General features: G+C 43.7%; 2 protein-coding genes across 2 annotated transcripts in view; both read right to left on the reverse strand.

Annotated features, from left to right (window-relative positions):
- The window catches only part of TAF2 (TATA-box binding protein associated factor 2), a 63,454-nt gene extending 57,638 nt beyond the window's left edge, over positions 1-5,816 (reverse strand). The window contains exons 1-3 of the mRNA XM_082235494.1: positions 4,376-5,816; positions 3,159-3,212; positions 9-169 (exon numbers count right to left, since the gene is read on the reverse strand). Coding sequence (XP_082091620.1) covers positions 9-169; positions 3,159-3,212; positions 4,376-4,432 — 272 coding nt within the window. The 5' untranslated portion in view covers positions 4,433-5,816. The remainder of the gene's footprint in view (positions 1-8; positions 170-3,158; positions 3,213-4,375) is intronic.
- A 1,031-nt stretch (positions 5,817-6,847) lies between these two features.
- Positions 6,848-17,565, reverse strand: DSCC1 (DNA replication and sister chromatid cohesion 1; the record flags this gene model as incomplete). The annotated part of the gene is made up of 9 exons (XM_082235812.1): positions 6,848-8,345; positions 8,726-8,874; positions 9,141-9,295; positions 9,966-10,018; positions 10,741-10,879; positions 11,589-11,679; positions 12,692-12,826; positions 13,799-13,967; positions 17,393-17,565. The coding sequence occupies 9 exons, from the start codon at positions 17,563-17,565 to the stop codon at positions 8,237-8,239; spliced, it is 1,173 nt and encodes a 390-aa protein (XP_082091938.1). The 3' UTR covers positions 6,848-8,236.
- Between the last annotated feature and the right edge of the window lie 26 nt (positions 17,566-17,591).

The following is a 17,591-nucleotide window of genomic DNA, read 5'->3' on the forward strand; positions in this document are numbered from 1 at the left end:
TTACTTACTGTTTTGACTCATGGTGACAAACCTCCAGCGTGGGGTCATTATAAATAAAAGCTGCTTCCAGATCGTTGACTCTCACTCTGTATATCCTACATTGTTTACTGTTCAGCTTGATCCTATTCAGATTTGCAACTGTGGGAAATATTGTCAGCTCCACGTAACCCTGCACAGATTTAAAAGAACAACATCAGGGACACACATATATTTTCTTCTTAACCTGCAGAAGTTTACACTCCAAAGCAATTTAGCTTTATAAATACTATTATAGCTTCAAAATGAGTTTCCTTTTGCATCAACTGAAAGGTTTAAAAAGTGCACCAGCTCTCACCGGGTTGCTTCTCATACTGCTTGTTAAGGACACACTCGGTGTCAGAAGTAAGAAAGTAACAAGAGGAGTGCAACGTTCCCTTCAATCAATGAAGAAAGTCCTAGGTACAGCTAGGCTGACCAGATGCAAATGAGGACAGTGCTCTTACATCTTTAGCAGCTGTGCAGAAGGAGGAATTTCACCAGGTGCAGCTTGTCACTGTTGCAACTATTAAAGCAGAGGTGGGAAGCCTGTAGTCTTCCAGATGTCCTTGGACTCTAGCCCCCATCAGTCCCAGCTAGCATAGCCAATGCTCAGGGAAGATGGGAGCTACAATGCAACATCTGAAATCACCAGCACCCTATCCCTATATTAAAGGTACAGGAGCCCTGTTTGTGTGTTTGTTTTTTGGCCACCCTACATCCAGCATGAGGTGCCATGATTCTCCTTCACAGGAGAACTCTACTTCACAGAAACTAGGGGGCACATTCCTACACTTTTCAAGACTTGAAAATGCTGCTTGTCCTGAGACACAACCAGTCCTTTTGGTCTCTGGTTCTCCCCTTCCTATTTGTTCACACTTTTATCACCAAGCTCACAGCAGCATTTAGGAGAGCGTCCCGCTTTTCCTCACAACTACCCTGCGAGTTAGGTGCCTGGCCCAACGTCATGGAGCGAGTTTCATAACTGAGCACTAAAATTTTGTCCGTGTTCCCGGAGAAGCTACTCAGACACTAAACCCAACCACAGCTCCTTCACAGTAAATGTGAAGGTATAGCAACAAACAACTGGAGGCAGGATCACAATCCCATCAAAGCAAGTATGCCTTCTTCGCTTTGTCCTAAAAAACAAAACCCCACCCTAACATAACTATTCAGTTCTCCCCCGTGAAACCAAGAAACAAGAGACACAACTTGGTTGGTGGCACTCATTCATCTGCAGCCCGGGGGTAAGCACATAAAAACAGAGCATGTGGAATATATTACGGGTTCCTGGGAACACAAAAGCTCATGAAAAATGAAAGAATTTAGCACTGAAATCCATCAATCTCCATCAACACAAGGATGTTGCGCTAGAACCTCCAAACAAGAATTCAGTCATTCATGTTTTATTTGTTTGATAACTCCTTTCAGGAGACAGGAATTTTCTTCCCTCTATTTGTAAACATCGGGATTGACTACTGCAATGTGCTCTTTGGGACTGCTCATAAACGGCTTTCAGCACACAGCAACCTACCCTGTCAAGTGTGGAACAGTACTTATACGTTGATATCGTTCCACATTTTTTATGTAAGTATCAATAAAAACAGACCTATATAAAAAGGTGTGGAACAGTATCATCATATAAAACCTGAGTAAAACTGCATCCTTTGCCTTTTAGCTTTTCAGTGTGATGGCACTGACTTTTAACGCTATTTATAAACTACCGTATCTACAATTTGTAGATGAAGTGGGATCATCTCCCTGCCCCCCCCCCATTAAAGAATTATGCAATGGCTTTGATGTTTCATATCTCAGGAAACACTTTTCCTATTAAGAGCCAATCTGGCTATTAAGATCAAACACAAAAATCCTGTCATAAACCAGCCATCTCAATATCAATTATACCAGAAAGTGGAACAAGGTTTTCTCCATAATGGTTTTGGAGTTGTGGAATTCCCTTTCAACAGAAACATACCTGAGCCTCCCTGTGGCAGCTTTTGGAAAAGACCACAATATTTTCTCTTTTAAGTGGGTATTGCATGTTAAGTGAATTTTATTATTTTCTTTTTATGATGTGTTTTGAAGATTTTATTTTCAGAAATAAATTTTGCTGTTTATTAACCTGAGCCCATCTTAAACAAATAAATAACCAATGGGTAAATGCAAAATTTATCTGGCTTTAATATTTTAAATATTTGAACGGTTTATGCCTAACCTATCCCTGAGGTCTTGGCGGTGAAGCTGATCCTTCACACTTCTTAGGTGTGGCTTTTTTGGCTCCATAAACAATTCCCTGCTGTTGTGATTGCAATCATTTTAACAGGTTCCAGTTCAGGGTAAACTCTCACTAATGTCAATTGAGGTAGCATGAAACTTTTGAGCACTTCTGCAAGCAAGCTGTAAAATTGTCAGTCAGTGGCAGTTGCAGGCCAGCTTAATGGTAAAGAACAAAAGGATAGGATAGGCAGCTAAAGAAAAGGATAAAACTCCTCTAGAATAACCTCTCTGGCCATTGGTATTTTGTAAATATTACAGCAGAAATGTGAGGTTGTTTGTTGTCACAAAATGGGATGCATGGCATACATAGCATGAAGAAAACACAGTTAACCAACTATAAAAGTGAATCCCTTAATAGCCAGAAGAGTAGAGGCTTATGACGTAGACTTTCACTACGTTAATTAAATAGGAACATGGGAAGCTGGCTTATACCAGGTCACGCTATTTGTCCATCTAGTTCAGGACTGCCTGGTCCAACTAGCAGTGGCTTTCTGGGGTCTTGGGCAGAAAATATTTCCCATCACCTGGTACCTGGTTCTTTTTGTTGGAGATTCCAGGGACTGAGCCTAGGACCTCCTATACACAAAACATGTACTCTTCCTTTGAGCTCTATAGTCCCTTCCCCTCAATACAGTGGTACCTTGGGTTAAGAACTTAATTCGTTTTGGAGGTCCATTCTTAACCTGAAACTGTTCTTAACCTGAGGTACCACTTTAGCTAATGGGGCCTCCCGCTGCCGCTGTGCCCCCACCGCACGATTTCTGCTCTTATCCTGAAGCAAAGTTCTTAACCTGAGGTACTATTTCTGGGTTTGCGGAGTCTGTGACCTGAAGCGTCTGTAACCCGAGGTACCACTGTATACTTACAACAACAGATTTTCTCTGGAAATTTATGTTGTTGATACAGACCACCTGGTGGGTTGTGCTGGGGAAAGGAAGAAAAAATTCAAAATAAAGATCTTGATGTGTATAAGCTTGCAGAGAACTAGAAAATAAGTTATCAGACCATCTGTCTGCCTGCACTCATGTGTCACATAACAGATTTTAGACACAGGCCATCCTGGGCACTTCATCATAAAGAATTATTGCACCCTCCATAAGTGGCCAAGTATCAAGCTGGTATCAAGTAAACAACGCCTATATTGTATGTGTGAGTATGCACCACATTTAACACTGCAACAAACAGAGAAGATTCATTCTATATATACTGAGAAAATATTATCTGCATTAATAGAAAACAATTTATAACATCAGTTGTGGGATCAGAAATATCAGTAAATTTTCTAATATTCCATTATATACTCAAGCAGCTAGACATGTACAACTGAAGCTTCTCTCCTGGGTGGGATTCTAGTTAAAACACATCTACCCCAGCAATTCCAACCTAAAGAGGCCAACTACAATCATGCAATAGTTTTAGCACCCTTTTTCCTCTATAGTTCTCAGCTTGTTTGGCACTTCACATCACAATTAGCCATCACCAGAAACAAATGTAGGTAATTTCCAGTATTTTCTGTATCAAAAGTACAGTATTCTGAAGTCAATGTAATAGCATAACATGAGAAGTTAAGCTGAGATAAAAAAATATATTCTTAAAGAGCCTCAAACCAATAGAAATAATTGACAGAGGCTGAGGCAACCCAGGCCGATGGAAGACGTATTTCATTGTTGTTGTTGTTGTTGTTGTTACATAAAAATATTTCAGTTCAACTTGCTTGTGGATCATGCATGGTACTTTCATGTTCCAAGCAAATTTTGATGCCTAAGGAACTAAGGTCACAAGTCTAATTCTATGTACCTGAAAGTAGGCCTCACTGAATTCAACAAGACTTACCGTACTTTCAAGTTGAAATAGTTAGGAGTGCACTGTACATATTTACATGTATCAGGGGAAAACCAAAAATGCAGTTTCCCACATTTTAATGGAACTGATTTATATTACCAAACTAGTTGTTAAAATGTAACTTCAATTTCTCTCCAGGTTTTTTAAACAATCTGCAGCTTTCTGGACTCCAAAGGCCTATTGCTTCAGTTTACAAACATCAACCTGTGGTCATAAGAAAAGAAACAGTAGCGGATACTTATAATTTATAAGGTCTTGGGCTCTCAAACCCCTTGTCTCCTTTCTTCCTGTTCATCATAAATAGTACTACTGAACCTTGATGAAAATCAAATACACATCACAAGCCTCATTAGCAGTCTTTTCAAAGGTAACTTTAATTCTTCCTTTCTTGGCTGATTTCTTCCCATTAAAGATCTTTCACCAGAAAATTTTAGAATAGTCCAAAGAAATGTCCAAAGAGGCAACATTGCCCATAAAGCATTTTCGGAGTGTGAATACTTCAGATTTCGGGAGACCTAACCTACTAATACTGACCTCTTAAATTAGGGAGAATTATATATGTATTAAACTTAGTATCTGTTGTGCAACTTACTGACATTTAGTAAGGTAAGGGGATGCTTCCTAGAAAGAGAACTTCTCCTACCCCAGGTTAAAAGATGACAACTTCTGAATCCTCTAAAGACCTACCAAAGCAAACTAGATACATCTCTCTTTTTTGTGTAGGCATTTAGCTATTTACAACTTTTTTTTAAAAGAGAGATCTCTTGTCTTGTAGTCTATTTACTAAAGAAGCGACAGCAGTTGTCAGTGATTCCTGGCTAACTTGATAGACGCACTTTTAGAACAAAAACTGGTTACTGACTAGGTTTCTATCTGGGAGAAGGAATCCCGGGGTAATGCAGTATGCAACCTTCCCAATTTGCGGGGGCAGCATCTGGACCTAGGAGCAGCCGAGGCTGCTGCCGAGCTGCCCCCAAACTATCCTATGGGTATGTAGTTACCCTTCCTTGAGCCAGGGCTGGGTACAGCCTTTCTCTACAAAGGAGATGCCAACAAGGGGACTCCTGATCTGCGAGGTCGCATCTGGTTTAAGCAGGTGCGTTGGCAGCTGTCGGGGCTTCTGGTCAGGTCTAGGGGTATCTAGCCAGCATGGAGCCGGCTCCCTTTTGGAGCGTGTCTAGGAAGAGGGCGCTTTTCCTGTGGGTCTCCCAGGAGGATTCCCGTTTCACGGCGGGGATGTGTTGCTAGAAATGAGGTGGGCATGAGGGCTACTGAAGCTCCGACTAGGAATTTGGGGCGAGGGGGGAGAGCTTGTTCTGAGGCGAGGAGCTGCCGCAACTTCAACTCTCGAGGGGCGATTCTTCACGGGCGCGGCTGCCTAGTTGAGGGGACCGTCGCTAGTCCTCATGAAAAGCGAGTTGCTTTAGGGAGGCGGTAGGTGTCCTGTGAGGAAGAACGACGTCCGAGGGAGGCAGCGGCTGCAGCTCGGGGGCCTCCTCTTAGAGGGGTCCCGCCGGGGCCTGAGAGCGAAGTCTGGGCGGACAGCGGCTCCTAGGAGGCGAGGCGTCTCTCTCTCCACGGCCGGCTGCTCCCCTTAGGCCCGCTTCCAAGTACACAATCAGCGGCTCCGTTTTGGCGAGGCGGCCGCCATTTTGCTCGCAACCTTTGACCTCACGTCAAAGTGGGCGGGAAGGTCGTCGACGCGTCAGGTTTGTTAAACCCCACCTCTCCCCTCGCGCTCCCGTTTCGCATTCGTCAGCGCGCCAATCAAGAGGCCGCACCTCACGCGTACGCACATAGGCGAGAATGCGCATGCGGAGCGAAACGAAGCCGCCTATTGGTGGAGCCCGTTACCACGACGACCTGGATTTGCTTTGGGGAAGCGGCTAGCGCCCGTTGGGAAGCTTGAAGGTGGTTTGCCGGAAGAGCTTCGCGCTCGCGCGCAGGCGCAGTGATTCCTCCCTAAGGGAGTGGGGAGGAGCCAGTTGGGAAATAATTCTCATTTTCAGAGCTTTTTTTAGTGACCCTCCGTTAAGTTAGAAGGGGAATGTCTAGGTTTTGTAACTTTCCGGCATTGGGCTTCTTTCTTTTACAGAAAACACCTCAGGCTGCCTTTGGGAACAAAATTAATATTTTTGTTTGCATTTAGAAACAAAATAGAATATAGCAGCACTCCTAGTGCTTCCCAGAGAGGCATTCTATGATCTGATTTGCAGATGTGCTTCTGAGCAGATTGTGCCTTTTTCCTTTTCATAGAGGAAATCTTCCCATTGACCGTTCATAAGGATAAACCTTCCATGTAAACGCCAAGAGTCCTGCTAGATCAGACTGTCTGGCGGGACAATGGAGTGCGCCTCTGGGGATGAAGTCAAACCACTGCACTACCAGTACCAAAGTGACCTTCCCGGGGTGCAAGCCTAGGCAGTGTGTCTGGAGGTCCTAGGCTGCCCAAATGATAAGACCCCCCTCTCGGCATCACTGATGTGGTCCAAAGGAAAGCAGAGCAAGATATTTGACATCTGCACCATCTAAGGGGCTCCACTCTGGATTTGTGTAGGGTTTACTCCTGAGCCTTTTCTGTTGGAAGTGCCGGGGGGGGGGGGGAGCGCAGCCCTGGACGTTCATAGCCCTTCAGTCCCGGTGCGCAGCAGCGACACATATCTGAAAATACGCGCACACTCAAACAGCAGAGTAAAGCTGGAAGCTGAGGCGATGAGGTGTGACATCTAAGTTATATTTATTAAGCAATATATTCAGGACAAAGCAATCGTGGCGTCCTCTCACATCTTCTCCAAGAGAGAGTAAATAGTACAAATGTACAATCCAACAGAAGAGATAGGACTGGCTTCCGTTCCCACACTTTCCAATAATGGAATGTAAACACAGACATGTAACAATCACACATCCAGCAACAGGAGAATGAAAATGCTGACATCCTCCCCCTGGTAACCATTGCTGCATTAACACAGCCATACACAATCTAACCCAGTGGTTTAGGATCAGCGTCTTCCTTCTAGATGGCCTACCTTCCCTGGTTGATAAGCCTCATCTGCCCCTTACTTCCCTCTGCTGCACATGCAGAAACCACCTGCTTAAACATTTGATCCCACTATTGGTCTCTTCCGCTCAACCTGCCGAAGTCTGCCTTCTTCGCATACAGGGTCAAACTAAATGCCCATCAAATTCAGCATCCTGTTTCCCACAGAGGCTGATCATTCCCATAAGGGAATGAAGGAAATAGCCCTCTCCCATCATTGCTCCCTGAAACAGTAACAAGTTGCACCTGAACCTGTAATTGTCATACAGCTATCATTGTAACACATGTACTGAGGCATGGATAAAGTTACCCATGTAAACCTGTCAACACCCTGTCATGTTCAAATGCGCTTAGCATGCAAGTCAACATTACCTGTAGCATGCTGCCACAGTGCAAAGTGTGTTTAAAATGTGACAGGGCATGAGTGACGTGCTGCTACACAGGAGCATTTTAGCTGTAACTCACATCCAACGTGTTTTATCCACAGCAAGGAGTCTACAAATAGGGCAAGACCTGTTTAGATATCATTGGCCAAGTCCAAAGAGATAGCATGGTGACCTGTCTCCCATCCCACCCCAGCCCTGTATCACAAGCAGGTTTTAAAATTTGATTTTAATATGCCTTCTGTGACTTGAGATGGGTTGCAATGCATGGGCAAGAAATATATAAACACCCCACATGTACGCATATCTCAATTTCTTTCTTTCAGTAGGTTTTGTTACTGGCCCCTCTACATGTTACAATATGATACTACTATATGCTTTAATATACGTAAGTCCAAGAGATTTTTACCTCTGAGATTCCAACACAGCTTTATGAATAAGGTTTTAATAATAACTAGAGACAGTTGCAACGTTTAAAGAAAGTATTTGTACACTGCATTTTTAGCTTTTCAAAACACTTCAGTTTTATCTATAAAATAATTCCAATTCATTTCAACATTGTTACATGATTAACAGAAAATTCCTAGGATTTTAACCATTGCTGAAAAAATCCCAACAACCCCATTCCAAATTTGAGCCACCAATCTGTAGGTTCTCTTCAGTCAGTAATCAGTATTACTTCTTATGAAACGGGTCTTCTAGAATTATAAACTTTAAGTCCATTCTGCACTGAAGAACGAGCATATTTTGTCAGCAATGTACCAATCGTTTGCTTCTCTGAACATAAGTCCCTGAAAAAGAGAATACAAGCACTATTAATGCAACTTCAAAGACCACACAGAAGGACCATTTGCTTCAGTTACTTTTAAAACACTCCAAATCAAATTATGGATTTATCCCTAGTATTACAGTGCATCATATCAAATGCCACACACTCTGGATTGAAGAACAGCAGTGGAAACAAAGAACAAAGTAACAGGGAAAGGTGCAGAAGGAAATGAGAAAGTTCGGTTGTGAACAGCTTTGAAAGCAATGAGACTTAAGTTTATGCTGCAAAAAGTGAAGTCATTCCATTAAAGGATAGGAAGATGTTCATGGTGAATTGTGCCCTGTGAAACAAAAAATGAGGTATGTTTGTGATTCTGTAACATTCAGTATTTTTATTACTTACTGTATATATGGAGCTATATCAGCTTCTGTCCATTTCTCCCTACTAGCGAATAAACTGTTAAATCTTTCCTGGTTATCTTCTGGTAAGTCTTCAACATTTAGCAAGGAAATGGTTTCTGGTCTGGAGGATTTGTCCACAAGAGCCAAACCCTTGAAAAGAAGAAGATATAGAAAACAGAATCATTGCATTTTGTCCTGCTCTTACTTTGAAGAGCTCAGGGTTGGTGGACCCAGCCCTCACCTTCCCTCATCCTCACAAAAACCATAAAAGGTGGGTTTTGAACTCTGGCCTGATCCACTCAAACACAGTGAGTCTCCTCCTGCAGAGCAGTTCCATTTTCTCCTGCCTTGAGAGCACCAGTTCTACACCTGACACACGCCGTTTCCATGGATGTGAATTGCTGGCTTTATTTTACCTTTAACTGGTCCTGTCTAGTCGTCATTCCTTCAGGGACGCTCTGCTGCCATACTTCTTGGAATTCTGCAAGACTGAATTTGACTGCGTTTTGTAAGAGCATCTGTGCTGTTGCTCTGCATATCTTCTCTTCATTCATTTCAAAGTAAGTCTCGCCTAGGAATGAGTATTAAGAACACAAGAAATTATGGGTGGTAGTCAACTAATTTTTACTCACAGCAGACCCACTTAAATAAATGAACATGATTAAATTAGGTTCATTAATTTCAGTGGGTCCACTCTCAGTAAAACATAATTAAATACCATCCTTTATCTGAGTTCTTAAATAAAAACCCAGTCACTTTAAAATTATGCAGTTTGGGCAAATTTGGATATATCGTAAGTGTGCCCTAACAATGTATATTCACCAGGGAGTATGCTGTCAGTTTTAGAATAAAATGACTCTACAAGTTAGGGACCCAACCACTGCCACTCTCCTTCTCCCTCATCCTATGCCCTTTTCTCCTTCACTGAGGCTTGGCTGCAAGCAAAGCATGTGGCACAAACCTGGATTTAAACTGGATGATACAATGACCTACGTAGTGTGCATGAGAAGGTTTAAACTTCTAGGCAATAATTTTAGATTTGCATAACAGCAACTGTGTTTCACAGCATAGGTATAAACAAACAGGTTGTCTCTATTACAGCTAATTTGGCACCAATGCTTCCGCTACTCACATTTGACCAGATACACTGTCTTTACTTTTGTCAACCCCTGTCTACAACTATTTAATCAGGTGCTTTAACATTATTACTTAAAAAAAATGCACTCATGGAACTAACTTACCTTCATCAATGTATCTCTTTCCATAACTCACAAGAATGTGTTCTATCATTTCCCTGAAACAAATGTTTTGTCTACTTTTAGTATATGAACAAAAATTATATTACCATATGTTACAGAATTTGGCCATCTCAATTGATCCTCATATTTCTTCAGGTTTGAAGAAAAAAAACACACCTGTACTTAAATTTGTAAATAGCAACTGGGTTTTCCCCATTCTCCTACTGTTTGCCAGAAACTGTGCCTGTATTCCATTCGTTATGATGCCAATGGGAACTCTTTTTGTCTGTTTGGGGATCATAGCTGCATAATTGGGGATAGGGTTAAGCATCCCCATGTGTTGATGTTCCACTTATAGCTGTCAACCTTCCCTTTTTTTGCAGGAAATTCCCTTATTCCAGTGCCGTTTCCCGCTGCTATCCCGGATTGTTAGATATTCCGTAGACTGTCCCCGGGACAGGTGAGGCTGCTGATCCTTTATTTTTGAGGATCCCTGGGACAGCTGAGGCTGCTGATCCCTTATTTTTGAGGCTGCTGATCCCTTATTTTCAAATCTGAAAGTTGACAGCAATGGTTCCACTGAACATCCCCTCCAGCACCTGTTGATATTTTATGTATCTGAAGTGGTCCAGAGGATGGAGCTGTTATAACCAACAGAACAAGAGCATCTTCGGAACGAAAACTGGGGGTGAGGGTGGACCCTTCTATTCTGGACTAAAATGCTGGACTAAAATTCTGGACCTTACATTTTTAAGCAAGGGCTAACAAAAGAACTTACTTGGGCTCTAAAGGTCCAAGTTCTTGAAGACATATGCTTAAAGGGACCTTGCTGAATGGCCAGGACTCTGTATATATCAATTGCGTCACATGATTCAACAATTTCATCTCATAATCAAAGTCTAGAATCCGCCAACAACCTGCCAAGCAGAGAAGCAAGGTCATAATCAAAAACCAGCAGAAATGGTAAAACTTATTCTATGGAAAGTAGACTATGATCTTCCACATCTTTTTAAACAAGAGGCACTTGTCACATGCTAGCCAAGTACCCATTGTTATGATACCGGGGACAATTCATACACAGCAGATTTGTTTCGCATAGTTGTCCAAAAAAAGGTTCTCTTCTATGCACACGCACACACACACACGTGCTCCTCTACATGCACACCCAAATGGTGTTCAAGATTACAGCCTGTTACTTTGTCTCATAGAACTCAATGGGAGCCCCTGAAAATGGAACCCAATCTTATCTGCACAGCCTCTGTCCTGAAAAATGGAGTGCCACACAAACAGAGCACAAAAATTGGCTTTTAATAAAAACTGAGGAAAGTAGGCTAGAGTAGGAATAAGAAGATGCTGTGCTACTTTTCTGGAAAAGAGAGCTTCCTACAGTCACCATAGCCACCGTGGTCAGTCAAAATAAGATACGCCCATAAGTATCCATCAAAATCCTTGCAAGTAATTTTAATCCACTCCTTTTCATGTTACAATACAGTAGAATCAAGTAAATCAACCTTTAAAGCTCAGAAACCTTTAGATAAGAAGGAATTCTAAGAGACAGGGAGAAAACAATGCAAATAGACCCCCCCCCCACATTAAAAATATGAGCTCCAGATTGTCTCCAAATACCTTCAATTTGGCATGCTTTTAGAACCTTCAGTTGATCCATTATTTCTTCCTCACTTGCTTGGACTTGATCTAGTAACTCTTCTGTTGTGTACTGTAAAAGACACACAAAAGTATTAAGCCAATATTTATTCTCATACTAGACTTTATGACTATCTGTCTGTAAGGGTTATAGCCAATGAATTTATACTGTTAGCATGCAATGGGACTTCTTCTCCTCTCCTGTGACCACCCCCTTCTCTTTTGTTAGGTTGGGGAAACCCCAGAACATATTGAGAGGGATGTGGGGAAGGTGAAAGTACTTGCACTAATGGGACAACTACATTTCCTTGGATACAACCCTGAATCTCCATTGACATTGATAATGCTACATCCCACAGTGGGAACGGGGTGTAGGAAAGAGAGATAATGTATATTACTCTCAAACTGGACAAGCATACACTGCACCAATCCCAAGTGCTTGCAGCATACAAGTCCTATCTCAGCACATGCCTCACTTATCATAATGACAGATACTTAAGTAACAATGTCAAAAAGAGGAAACGGAAAAAAACCCATCAACTTATTTTTAAGATTTGTGAAGTAATTCAAACTCTTCAAAATATAATTTTTCTGACCACCTTAATTGTTTTGAATTATGTGTTAAATAGAAGTAGATTCCCATCTTCTTGAACACGATATCCACTAATCTATTGGTTATAGAGAAGCCAAAAGGAATGAACCTTCTGGTACTCTTGGAGCTAGCTTTATGTTTTGAAACATAAGCCTTTGATAACTAGCATTGGGTAACAGAGAAGGTGAAACAGAAGATTCAAAGTTCATCTCTGCTGTGAGCTTGTTAGGTGACCTTAGCCAAGTCTCTCTCTCTCCCTTCCTATTCAGCTCACTTCCACCAACAGGGAGAGAATAATACACACTTTTACCTTACAGGATTGGTGTAAGGTAGGGCAGTGTTTAATATCACTTGATATTCACCAGTTACACTCATTACCTTGCAATCAATTAATAGCTTCATTTCTATTCTTTTACAAGAGCAAACTAAACTATGCATTTTTTAAAAGCTGATGCCCAAGAAGCTTTTCCACCAACTCCTCTCTCGTGTTTACCTTTGATTTAGTCGAACTTCTCTCATTTTCACTGTCTGGTCCTTCATAAGGATTTTCCATCAGAAGTTTCTTGAGTTTCTTTAACTTAGGTCGGCATCTTCTTAGTTCCCAGTAATTATTGGAGAAGCCTGCAATCTATAGCAATAGCCTTAATTGGAATTTGCCATGACTAATATTTAAATCTGTCAGTCGCAGACAGAGGTCCCCTGATCAGCATCAGACCTTGTAATGAAAATATCAGGATGCCCCTCTGTTTGGCATATTAGATGCTCCTTCGGAGGGCACCTTTCCAGTTTCCAACGGAAGGTAGCCATTGAGGTGGTGAGAAGAAGAATGAATGCAAAAAGGAGAAACGTGTCCCCAAAAGCAACAACTAAGAAAATTTATAAGCTCAATGTGTTGCAGAACACAAGTTCCATCTGTGGGAGCAATCTTAAAACTTCAAAATGTCGTAGAACAGCTAAAGCTGCTTGCACAAACATTGCTGCCTAGCGGGTACTGTAGGGAAGACCCTTTTTGCAGAACCCATTTCTCCTTTTTGCATTATTTATGGTTCCGTGCCTCCTTCCTGTTCTTTTTGCATTTGGGAGGTGGCCAATGAAAGACAAATAGGACTTGCCCTATGAATGTGCAGCGCCACAAAAACTCCTGTATCTGCTTCATGGTCTTGCAACTTTCAAATAGGAAAAGAATTCATGCTAGTGTTCTGTCACATACACTTTTTCTTTAAGAAAAGTAAGACTCTTATAAATCATGCAGCTAGAAATTGGGGGGGGGATAATGCTATGTATGGCACCTGGGTCATCCAACCACCAATACCAGCCCTGTGTTCTAATTCCTGTTCAGCCATTAACTTTTTTATGTTATCTTGGATCAATCCTCCTTATTCCGCTAACCCAAATCATAGAATTGCACTAAGCATAAGACAGGACCACCCCTTATAAACCACTTTGAATGCCAGGGAAGGAAGGAGGGATATAAATGTGATAGGTTTTTTAAAAAGAGTATATAAATGGGAGTGGGTTAGAACCTGCATTTCAAAGATAGTTAGCCACTTGCAGTTGGATTCAGAAAAGTCTCTCTCTCTCTCACTCACACACAAAATACCTGAGTGTAAAGTATATTAGAAGCTGTCTTGTTTATACCAAGCTGCTCTGGAGTTTCACAGCCAGGTATGAAAAGCAATGTATTAGAGGTATCCGCTATTTTCATGTCATAGGTTTTATCTTTACTGCATAACACAGCATGTTCATCACGGTCTCCACGGATCACCAGGCTGCAAAACAAGACAATTAAATACAGAGTCACTGCAGCAATGGTTTGTTTGGGTTTTTAAAGCAGCATTTACTTCTGAATAGCAGGCAAACTTTTGAAATAATGAATGGATGCTAGCATAGGCGCCGACTCCATGGGGCTTGAGGGGGCCCAAGCCCCCTCAAAAATTTTATTGGGGGGGCAGAGCCCCCCCCAATAATCTCGGGCGCCCCTCCAGCAGAGCGCCGCCGCCGCGCTGGCTCTGCCTGTCGACGCTTGGCGCGTCCGCGGCTTTTATAGGGCGCCCGGCGCGCACCAGCTCGATAACGGGCACCGGCGCGGCAGGGGGCGCCAGGCCGGGGGCGGGGGGCGGCCGGCCTGTCTCCTTGGCGACCCCATTGAGCAGCGCCGGCTCCCCCGGGAGGGCCATCCCCCCGCGCCACCGATCGCCAACACCGCCGACGCTGTGGCTGCCGGAGCCCGAGCCAAAGCCCGAGCCAGAGCCCGTCAGTCAGTCAGTCAGTCAGTCAGGAGAGAGAGAAATGGGGAGGGAGACGAGGGAGGAAAATTGCACGCAGGGTGAAGAAAGGAGAAGGGCGAACGAGACAGCTTCCAACCCAAAAAAGGGCTGGATGACTCGGAGGATGAAGGATCGGGAAAGAAAGCGACGCCTTCCCCGCCCGCGACGTCGCCCACTTGTCATTGGCAGCGCAGCGGGCGCCCAGAGGGGCTGGGCACCGGCGCAGGGCCGCTCCGCAGCCGCGGAGGACAGCTGCGCGGCTAGCAAGGTGCGCCGCATAGAGCGCGGCCCTTGTGTGGCCCGGTGGCCAGGCAAGCTCGGGCGGGGACCCCCATGCGAATCTAAGACGGGAGAAGAGGGCAGAGCAAAGGGGGTCCCTTCCCCAACCTCTGGCTCTGAGACTTCCCTGCGCCCCAGAAAAGCGAAAGGATTTTCTCTCTCTTTTTTTTTTAATAAATATTTTATTAAGTTTTCAAATACAAAGTTAGAAACATACACTGAAGAAAAAAGTAAAAGAACAAGAAAAAGAAAAAGAAGAAAAGTAAACCAACCATTCAACACATTTTTTATACAGCTAACTGGACTTCCTCGCATCTCCCTTACCCTGCATTCTTTATAATACAGATATCAGCAAATTATTACCTTGTTTCGTACCTTATTTTGTACTTTTCAAATACTATACCTCTAAATTTAACATACTTTTCATCAGTTACTTATATCTTAAATTAAACATAGTATTACCTTAGATTTTGACCTTTTCTTACTTAAAATATAATTTCCTGTTTCCCAAATCTAATTGCTGAAGCTATAGTTTCCGAATCGTGTAAATTTTTAACATTCATACAACTTATATTGTTTTTGTAAATAGTCCTTAATTTTTTTCCAGTCCTCTTCCATTGTTTCTTCTCCCAAATCTCGGATTCTGCCAGTCATTTCAGCCAGTTCCATGTAGTCCATCAATTGCGTCTGCCACTCTTCCAGTGTGGGCAAATCTTGTGTCTTCCAATATTTTGCGATAAGTATTCTTGCTGCTGTAGTTGCATACATAAAGAAAGTTCTATCCTTCTTTAACCCTTTCTGGCCAATAATGCCCAAGAGGAAGGCCTCTGGTTTCTTGGGAAAGGTATACTTAAATACATTTTTTAACTCATTATAGATCATTTCCCAGAAGGCCTTCACTTTTGGACAAGTCCACCGGAGGTGAAAGAATGTCCCTTCAGCCTCCTTACATTTCCAACATTTATTATCAGACAGGTGATATATTTTTGCAAGCTTGACTGGGGTCATGTACCACCTATAAATCATTTTCATAATATTTTCCTTCAAGGCATTACATGCCGTGAATTTCATTCTGGTGGTCCATAACCTTTCCCAGTCCTCAAACATGATGTTATACCCAATATCCTGAGCCCATTTTATCATGGCTGATTTGACTGTCTCATCCTGAGTGATTTTCTCTTCAACCTGCCCTCCATCCTCTTGCGGAAAACTCTTTGCCTGCCCTGCCCGTATCTCGTTTTTGCTTTTTAATTCCACACACGCACCCTTCGGACTTCGTGGCAATCGGGCGCGCGGGTGCGTTTCCTAAGAGAGTGAGGACCCCCGCCTCCTCCCCACCTGCTCCCTCGCCAGCCAGCCAGCCAGCCAGCCAGCCGCGCGCCCTAGCCGGAGAGCCCCGGCCGTCCCCGTCGCGCAATCGGCTGGATCTCCCTTCAGCAGGCCGGGCTCACAACTCGGCCCAGGGACCCCCCAGCAGCGGATCTCCGGCCCAGCTGAAGAATCCGGCAACAAGCCCCCTCCTCCCCAATCGCTCCGCCGAAATACGCTCCAAAACCCCCCAGATAGGCCGCTGGCCGCCAAGTCTCGTGGCGCCCTGAGCGAGGGTCTCTCCCCAACACCGCCACCTCGAACTGCGTTCCCCCGGCTACCCGAGCGAACCAGCGGCAGGTATGGGCCCCCCCAATATTTTTTATAAGTCGACGCCCCTGGATGCTAGGTTTCAATTGTTACTAATGTTACTATATATCAGGATGTTATGTATAAAAACAGCGAATCTGACTTGCTCAATGTTGAAAACAAACAAGCAAAAAAACCCAGCCAAACTCTAACTTCATTCTCCCCATTTGATTCACAACATTTGGGCCCTAGTTCAACACATGCTTCACTGTGTTGTTATTATTTTTAACAACCCAGAAGTGCAGACAATAAGGCAGCCCACAAGTCTTTGCTATTTCAGTACACTTTGTTGTGCATACAGACTGTACAAATATGTCCTGCAAGTCTAAGGCTGCACCACTCTGCAACCCACTAAGGTGTAACCAGAAGTATAAATGCTTACAATCCTGCATACTGGATGCATCCAACGGAAATCACTAACCATCAGGACTTATTGAAGAGCAATCTGATAAAACATGAATGCATTCCAACCCACAATTTCTAAATGTTGATCATCCTGCTTTGACATAAAGGCAGGTACGGTAGTTCTCTGTTTTCATCTGTAGTCCAGCCTTGAATCCCACCAGGGGGAAAAGACTGGGTAAAATTAATGCATAATGATAATAATAAAATAAGTTTAAAATGTTTTTTTTTTAAAAAAAAACTGGCTGTCAGTTAAAGTGGGGCACACTTTCAAAGCGATCTTTTCAAGCGGTAAATGTTTATTGCTCCAAAATCTGAAAAGCCAGTCATCCTGATTTTGGGGGGGGGGGGGGTCTCCTGGTAAAGAAGGGGCGTCTCTGGACTTGTATAAAAACCGAGATGAGCTCTCCCACGTGGGAGCTCCCTAGGGAAATGCTATTAACCCTCCAAGCCGCCTGGGGTCGCTGTAGACTAGAGCCAAGCCCAACCACAGAGCCGAGTGCTAGAAAGTACCGTTTTACCCGCTCTCTCTCTCTCTCCCCCCCCCCCGGCAGCGTGCGCATGCGTACCTCCGCCCCGCTTCCAACTCAGCGCAAAGCTCCGGCTCCAGCTGCAAGAGGCGGCACTCCCCGGCGTCCGCCGCCTCGGCGCTGAAGCTGAGGCACTGCGCCGCGGGGAGCAGCTCCGCCGGGTCCAACTTGGCGACGTGCAGGGTGGCGTCTACTTCCTCGCGGCTCCTCATCCTCGGGGCGGGGGGGGGAGCGGCCC

The sequence above is a fragment of the Podarcis vaucheri genome (assembly GCF_965113315.1).
Source record: "Podarcis vaucheri genome assembly, chromosome: 8".
Taxonomy (NCBI): Eukaryota; Metazoa; Chordata; class Lepidosauria; order Squamata; family Lacertidae; genus Podarcis; species Podarcis vaucheri.